This window comes from Saimiri boliviensis, chromosome X (genome assembly GCF_048565385.1).
Source record: "Saimiri boliviensis isolate mSaiBol1 chromosome X, mSaiBol1.pri, whole genome shotgun sequence".
In the NCBI taxonomy this organism is placed as follows: Eukaryota; Metazoa; Chordata; class Mammalia; order Primates; family Cebidae; genus Saimiri; species Saimiri boliviensis.
Genome location: NC_133470.1, coordinates 104,799,477 through 104,807,910, shown reverse-complemented (window position 1 = coordinate 104,807,910; position 8,434 = coordinate 104,799,477). Strand labels below are relative to the sequence as shown.

The following is an 8,434-nucleotide window of genomic DNA, read 5'->3' as shown; positions in this document are numbered from 1 at the left end:
GGCTCAGGAAGATCAATTTCATTCCTGATACTGTCAGGCTAGTCTGGCATTTGCTGTGGTTTCTCAGTCATTCATAATATTGGTTGTTTTATTCTATTATCTAAGTGTTACTGTCTAAGTGAGACTATTGGCTCAATTACAATCTAGACTAAAAGATCATGACATGAATAAAATAATCTTGTTTTAAATGCTTCATAATTTTACATAATCTTACTTTTCAAAAAACTCATTCACGTAAAAAACTTGTAAGTTATTTAACTCAGTGAAAGGCCTGAAGGTTTGTTACCATTCCTATTAATCTCATAATTTATTAAACTACTCAACTTTTTGTGCATGATACTGTTCTAACACATCACAGACAATTCAACCAGATTCTCATTTGGAACACATATTTATAATGAAGTCAGGGTACATTGTGGCACTATAATTTGTTATTATCAGAGGTCACTTAAGTCCTTCAAGTGCTAGGTACAGATGAATTTGATTAAATAATTGTATTGTTAATCAAGCACTTGGTGATTAGTAAATTATTGATTTTAATTGTAGCAATTTGCTTCCTGAGGATACAAAAACAAAGTATAGAAAATACTACAGAACTTCTGAAATATTACTGAGTGCTCTCCTGTGCATTTTGGATGCTAAATCAGAAAAACAGGGAAAAAGTGTATTATGGTTTAACTCAAGCCAAATAAATGTTACCAATAAAGCAGAGAAGGAAGAACAATAACTCAAAATCTTTGCGATGGGAATACAAGCAATTTCTTACCTCTGCTTTGCTTATCTGCATTTTAAAAAATTTTCTTCGTTGAATGTTAACTATTTTGTGTGATGGAAAATGTTACTCTAAAAATAAAGAAATTTAAGATAGTGCCATGTGTATAATACTAACCAGCTTTTCATTATACTTGATCAAAAAACAAAACACTACCTGATTCATACAGGTCCATCAACAACTAACCTGCTCGGTATGGCCATGATTGAGGTTATCTTTTTTACTGGACAACGCAAGTTGTACAACACTGATCTTGCTTCTCGGGCAGGGATGAATAGTTCATTTGCCTGACGATCTCAGCAAAAAGTTCATCCACCATTGATTTACTTTTTGCCGATGTCTCCATAAAAGGACAGCCCCATTCTTGAGCCAGAGCTCTGCCTTCTGAAGACATAACCTCTCTTTCTGGTTCCAGATCCACTTTATTTCCTACTAGGATTAGTGGGACTTTTTCATATCTCTTCACTCTGACAATTTGATCTCTCATTGGCTTGATATCCTATTCAAACAATCACAAAGAGAAAGAAAAAAATTATGCTGTTTGTATAACCATAACAGAAATATTACAATATTACAAAAAGTCATACCTCAGTGAGTATACAAGGCTGAATCCAAAATAAAATCACATCTAAACAGACAATACGTCATCATTTTGTCCACTGAAGAACTAATTTCCACAGACCCTGCCTGCTGAGTTAGTCAAGAATATAAAACATGGGTTGCACACTAACCTTGACTCATAGGATCACTTTTCCCCACCCGCAGTCTATACTGATTAAAAAAGCAAGTTTCCAAATGATTAATCCATTCATACATAAGGATGTTTGGCCATCTCCCTAAACCTGCTTGCTTGTCATCAGTCCTTGTAACACCTGTTATCCTAGCACAGGATTGCTGCATCTATGCATTCCCAGCCATGCAGCAAGAGGGCTTGAGAGAAAGTGTTTTAAGTGGGAACAAAAACCGCTTTGTAATACCTAGAAGAAAAGAGTTACAACCAGATGGATACACTTAAATGTTTCATTTTAAAATGAGTGGTATGCATTTATTCCAGTAAAGTCAAACACCTTAAAATACACTTAAATTCACTAGAAACTACTGTTAACAGTGAGCAGTTCCTGGGAAGGACAGTGCAAGGGATGTCTGGATGGGAAGAAGTAAAAAAATATAAATTTTAACCTGTGTTTGTTTTTACTACTTGATTGTTTCCCCATGTGTATTACTTTTTCCAAGTAGTTACAAAGAATTACAAAAGTTAAGAGCCTTAGCGATTCTCCAGCAGCATCAATTTTGGGAGGTGGGGGCAAGTAGTGATTTAAGACAATATTATATATTTAATTCAAAAAATTGACATTTTTTGTAATATTTCACAATTTAAAAAGTTTGCCTTAAATAGAAAATGTATGCTTAATTAGAAGTCATAGTAAGCACAGAATATTCACAAGTGGGTCAACAGAAAAGCAAGAGACTGTGAAAATCTATAAAAATACAGTTATTTGATATTTGTATCATTTTAGTTTGATCATGTATCAACTCAGTCTTCTAGGTTATGCTTATTTCCCATGGTCTTTATGGAAACATAAGTCCAGGTGAAAATCCAAACTTATAGCCTTTGGGCTCAAAAGAGTTTACATCGCCACCAAAATAATGGCACAGTTTTTCGCTCCCAGTTCATGTCTATAACAGAAATGGAAATAATAGAAATTGTATGAACCACTTTTCAAAAGACTCTCAGCCTCCAGAAAGTAAGATGATAGAATAACAAATCTCCCGAGGATCCTTTAGGGAAAAAATGCCTGTCAAACAGCACCTTCAGTACTTTGGTACTTTCTGAGGGAAAACGCTCTTATGATACTATTGCTTGGGAGTTCACACCTACATAAAATGAACTTTAGTTCGGTCTCAATAGCGTTGGTTTATTTCCCCAGAATGTATCATTTTAAAACAAAATACCTGAAGTTATTCTATCAGGATACTGGGAAAGTTCACTATAGTACTTTAATTTAAAATACTAAAGAAAGTGGAATTAGCACATTGTATTGGCTAAAGCACTTAAGGTCTCTTAAGTAAGCAACATTAAGTGCATACCTTTAAATGCAGAAAAAATATATCCATTTCCTAAATCAATGGAGGTCAATATAATGGGTCAATATGAGGTTATTTATTTTCAAGGAATAAATAGAAACATGTATTGCATCTCCTAAAATAACGTTAAAGCTTCAGTGTTTCCCAGTGAAGGACAGGACAGATTTTCTAAGAGATTGGACCACATCCAGTTTGGCCACCCAGCCGGAGTAAGAAATCTGCACTTGTTCGGTGTTGCCAGACCCAAATATTTTCTGTAAATACAGGCAATGTTACCAGAAACAATTTGGATCAACTGCAGAAAAGGAGTCATTCCTGATTTTTGTTGGTTATTAATTCTAGGTACTAGTCTTTTCTATTAGCAACTTTCCTTCCCACTACACGCCCCAAGTAATTAAGTAAAATGCCTAGAAGGCAGGTCTTGAGTTCTTCATCTTGCAACACTAAGATTTATGAATCTAGTTGAGAAACTTGAGAGAGAAGGGGAGGGCGGCGGGAGGGGGTGTTGGGGGGTGAGAGGGGAATGTGTGGGTGGAGCAGACACAGAGGGCTTATCTGTGCAACAGATAATCTGCTCCAAATAATTTTTTCAAAGTGCTCTATTTACCCGAGATTATCTGTTAGATGTTTTGTTAAGTTAATCAATACTTGTTGAATTGAGCAAGCAACTTCAGAAGGTTATATTCTGGGCTAAATATACACAGAGTGACCTATTCCTTTTTCACCTTTCTTTCACTTAAAAATAGCTTTAAAATATTTGTTGGCGTTTGTTTTACGACAGCCTGTAAAAACAACCCGATAGTCTTCCATGCCAGGAGTAACCTCAAAAATGCGTCATGTCTAACTTTCAAAAGCAAACCATAGTCATTAATGCACGGTTCAAGCAACTCAAGTCTATTTCCATTACCACACCCCCGTCTAACAAATTACAAGACTTGGTTTGGTTACCTGAAAAGACTGTTGATTAACCAGGCTATAAACCAGGATGAAACCTTGGCCGTTTTTGATGTAGAGATCTCTCATAGAGGCAAACTGCTCAGTTCCTGCGGTGTCCAGAATTTCCAGCACGGAGGGGGAAGAGTCCACTTCGATCTCTTTGCGGTAGAAATCTTCAATGGTGGGGTCATATTTCTCAATGAAAGTCCCAGTGACAAACTGCACAGTAAGGGCAGATTTGCCAACCCCTCCGCTCCCTAACACCACTACCTTGTATTCCCTCATGAGTCTCACCTTCACCAACTCCTACTAGAGTGGGGGAAAAGATCACCCCGCTAGCTGCGGCGCGGCTAGACTAGGCGGAAGGTGGGCGGAAATCTGCGAACTGGGGAGGAGAGTGTAGAGGAGCAGAGGGCCCAACCGGGGAAGAAGAGGAAGTTACAGGAGGGGGAGGGGAAAGAGCGTAGACTCTGGGTGGGTGGGGAAGGGATGGTAATGCCCTTCCTATAGGAACCGCAGCTCGAGTAGGGGGCGTGGGGGAGGAGGGCGAGCCTGGGAAAAGTCCGGCGAGGGTAGAGAGGAGGCGCGCGCCTCCGGGAGGGAAAGGGTGTGGGCCGCGGCGAGGGGACCCCGCGGCGAGGCGGACGTCCAAGGAGCCCGCCGCCCGGGGCTGCCAGGTACTCCTCCTCCGCCCTTCACACAAAGGGGCCCAGGGACCCCGCTTCCTGCTCGCGCCGCCGAGCCGGCCCAGGCCTGCGGGCTCCCTTCCAGTCACCGCTGCCTGGGCAGGTTTCTGGGCCCCGGCTCCCGCGAGGGTCGTCCGGCCTGTGAAGGAGACAGGGACGCACATTACCCGGCTGACCCACGCCCCGAACTAGCGGCGCTGGCCGCTGTCTCCCCCGGCTCCCACCCGGATCAGGCTGTCCCCGCCACCGCCGCTTACCCCGCCGTCCGCACCCGCCCGGCCGCCGGGGAGGCTCTGTCACGCCAAGGCCATGGCTACCCGTTGGCTCTTCCGTGTCTCCGCTGCCCCAGCGCAGCTGCTCGCGCCGGGGAAAGGAGCGGGGGCCGTCCGGCGGCGGTGGCGGCCGCAGGGACTCCAGGCGAACCCACCTCTTTTTTTTTCCTCTCCCACCCCCCACCCCCCCAGCACACACCCGGAAGGGTTTCCCTGACACACTGGCTGAGGTGCCCCAGTTCCCCGAGACTGGACGGGATCACTTCCGGTGGGGAAAGTCCCACCTCTCCAGGGCGAGCCGGGTGGCGCTGGGGCCGCGCCCTGCCGAGCGAGCGAGCCGGCAGGGGAAGGTTTCGGGTCGGGACTCCGGCCTCGGGAACGGGCCTCTGGGAACCTGCTGCGTTCGTCCTTTCCCGCCCGCGGCTGCCGCCGACCGTCCCGCCCCCAAACCTGCAGAAGCCCCTCCGCCCCGCAGTCTCCCGGCGCCCGGCCGGAGGACTTGAGCCGTTAGCTGGCCGGTGCCGGACTGCCGGCTAATAATCCAGCGACCGGGAGAACGCCAAACATCCCTGAACTAGAAGTTTCAGTGAAAATCAAACAGCCGGTTTGAAAGTTTATTCTGCTTGCTGGTATTTCTTCCACTTGCTATTTTGCTGAGAGATGTATGCAAACTAGCCTTAGACTTCCTTTGCAGTGCGTTTTACTTGGCCGTGCCTGACAAACACACACGGTACTTTTATCATTTGGTATATCCGCCTTGACTTTACCAGCGAATACCAAAGTCACTTTAACAAAAACCACGAGGCTCGAAAACAAGACCATTAGAAGTAGACTTTATGGTACTCTACTCAGTTATGTTCTCATTCGATTCCAACCACTACACGCAGAAAAGGTAACCAATATTCAGAAAAGAGAGGAGCTGATTGGAAACGGTTTAGGCCTAGAGATTAATTTATTTTAATCTTTGATTATCTGCATGTATAACAATTTGCTTGGCTAGCTGTTACATGCTGAAGTTTTGTTTTAAAGGCTATTCTTTGTAGCCTTTGAAATTCAAAAGCAAGTAGTAACTCCTGTTAGATTCTCATTTTTAGATAAAATTGTTACTTCCCACTATCTTTCCCTTTGCTAGCTTTCTATTTGCAAACTTTGTGTGGGATCCACAGAGCCCCAGGGCCAGGAGACTAGGCTGTATTTTAGGTATGTCACTTTCTTGACAATTCAAGCCTGTACCCAGAAACATGGGATACTCAGTGGCCAGCCTAGCAAAAATGACTCCAAATTCCCTTACTTGCAAGCCCCAAATGGCCAAACTCTATAAAAAGACATCCCAGTCCAGATTATTGGAGATAAGAACACAGATGAATCGCAGTAGTGTGAGGTCCCACTGTCCCTCCCTGAGTATTCCCCAATGTCACTTACAGTAGTCAAAGGAGAGTTTGTAGTTCAGTTTCTCTTTTACCTCAGGCCGGTGCTGTCTCTCCAGCGAAGTCCCCAGCTCTGGCTCCAGCTGGCCTGCGCCCTGCCTCATATCAGAGGCACTGCCCTCTGCTGGAAGAGGTTTGCTCTGTGAGTTATGAGTTTCCCCACAGGTCACTGCTCCTTTCACACTTGCTGTTGCCTGATTTGGAGCTCTGCTGCTCATCTCCCTGTCTAGCTGTCTCCAGACTGTCTGGTGGGATTCACAGTCCTCCACCAGCCGTGCTTGTAACTGAGTCTGGAAATTCCTCTTCTGTCTAGCTAGTGTTGAGCAATCATGGCAAATATCTGCTCATTACTAAACTGTCAAAACAAGGAGTTTTTCAGGTCATCCTACCTGCTGGCAACCATAGTATCTCTGAATGTGTCGGTCATGCTTAGGAGAGAGTTACTTGTTTCTCCAAGCAATGAAACATACTCCTCCCCTGTGGGGTCACTCGCATAAACTATAGGGTGGACAAATATACTCAATCTAAAGATCCTTCTAAACTTTCTTAGGAAGGGTATTCATTACAGCATTGATTGGGAAATCAAACAATTGGAGGAAGCTTAAATGTCCTTCAGCAGGTGACTTTTTAAAAGTTTTATATCTGTCTATATTATCTATCATCTACCCACCCGCCTGTCTACCTATCTATATTCACAAAATGGGATACTATGCAGCTACTTTAAGAGAAAAGTAGATTTGTAAGTGCTGATATAAAAAGATGGCCAACATGTATTGTAGGGCTGAAAAAGCAAGACACTGAACAAATGTCTAGTTGCTACTGTTTATGTAAAATGCGGGTGTGTAAAAGTTACAGAGCCATTCAAATCTGAAAGAAAGTAATTACGGGTGAGGACTATTGTGAAATGGCTTTTATTTCTCCATATCATTTTAATTTTTAAACAATAATCAGGGGAAAGGGGGAGTAAATATAACCTTATAAGATTTTTAAAGGAGGAACAAAAGCAAGTTGTTTACCTCAGTTTTGTAAAAAAAAAAAAAAAAAAAAAAAAAATACCCTGACTGTCTGGGGGTCAGTGGACAGGTCTGTCCAATTTAAGCAAATTCCCTACCCTGCCTGCCCTCCCCAAACATCTCTATACTTAGAAAAGTATTTTCACATACATTATCTCATTAGACTCCAGTTGTTTACCAGTGTACTCTCATTGGGCAATGAGGGTATAAAGACCAACTAGAAGAGTGTGGCCTGGCAGTTGAAAGCCAGGGCTCTGAAATGAGACAGAGGGACATTAAAATGGCAGCTCCCCCACATTCTAGCTGTGTGTCCCCAAACAAGTGATTTCATTTGTCTGAGCCTCTAACTCCTCACCTGTAAAAAGGGGAGAAGTTAATGTGAGAATACAATGAGGTATTACAGGTGAAGTGCCTAGCACTGTCCCTTGCACATTATAAAGCCTCAGTAAACGCCAGCTATTTGGTTTTCATTTAAAAAATTTAACGAAGTGTTAATTTTTTAAAAATAGCAACATGGAGGGGAACAAAATTTTAAAAGCCCAAGTAGCTGCAAATGGCACAAAAATAATTCAGTTACTCTTCACAAAGGTATTTATTGTTAAAAAGCTTCTTATTTTGAGGGGAACATTATTTATATGTTAGCATATCTATCAAGCTACATTCTCTATGTATTTTTTAAAATTACTGGGAGAATCACTTGAACCTGGGAAGTGGAGGTTACAGTGAGCTGTGATCATGCCACTGCACTCTAGCCTGGTGACAGTGAGATTCTGTCTCAAAAAAAAAAAAAAATACTGTACTACAAAAGTAATCACACTATATGCACTATTCTGTACCTTGCTTTTTAAAATATAATTTTTTTTTAGACAGTGTCTCCCTCTGTTGCCCAAGCTGAAGGGCAGAAGCATAATCATCGCTCACTGCAGTCTCTACCTCCTGGACTCAAGGGATCCTCCCACCTCAGCCTCCCAAGTAGCTAGGAGTACAGGTACATGCCACCACACAAGGCTATTTTTTTTTTTTTTTTTAAGTAGAGATGGAGCCTCACTATGTTGTTCATGCTGGTCTCAAACTCCTGAGCTCAAGAGATCCTCTCGACTTGGACTCCCAAAGTGCTGGGATTACAGGCATGAGCCACCATGCCTGGCCTTCTTCATTTTTTTTTTTTTTTTCATGGCTGTATCGTAAGTTAATTAGCTAGCTCCCATTTGAAGGACACTGATTGCTTCTAGGGTTTTGCACT

General features: G+C 42.8%; 1 protein-coding gene across 2 annotated transcripts; it reads right to left on the bottom strand.

Moving 5' to 3' along the window:
* Positions 1 to 958: 958 nt before the first annotated feature.
* Positions 959 to 6,255, bottom strand: RAP2C (RAP2C, member of RAS oncogene family). 2 transcript variants are annotated; one of them, XM_039464147.2, is made up of 3 exons: positions 6,174 to 6,255; positions 3,806 to 4,618; positions 959 to 1,271 (listed from the first exon to the last, which is right to left on the bottom strand). In XM_039464147.2, the coding sequence occupies exons 2-3, from the start codon at positions 4,076 to 4,078 to the stop codon at positions 993 to 995; spliced, it is 552 nt and encodes a 183-aa protein (XP_039320081.1). In that variant the 5' UTR covers positions 4,079 to 4,618; positions 6,174 to 6,255; the 3' UTR covers positions 959 to 992. The 2 variants fall into 2 exon arrangements, with proteins under 2 accessions (XP_039320081.1, XP_010340047.1); XM_010341745.3 differs by lacking the exon at positions 6,174 to 6,255 and adding an exon at positions 4,737 to 4,948.
* Positions 6,256 to 8,434: the final 2,179 nt, after the last annotated feature.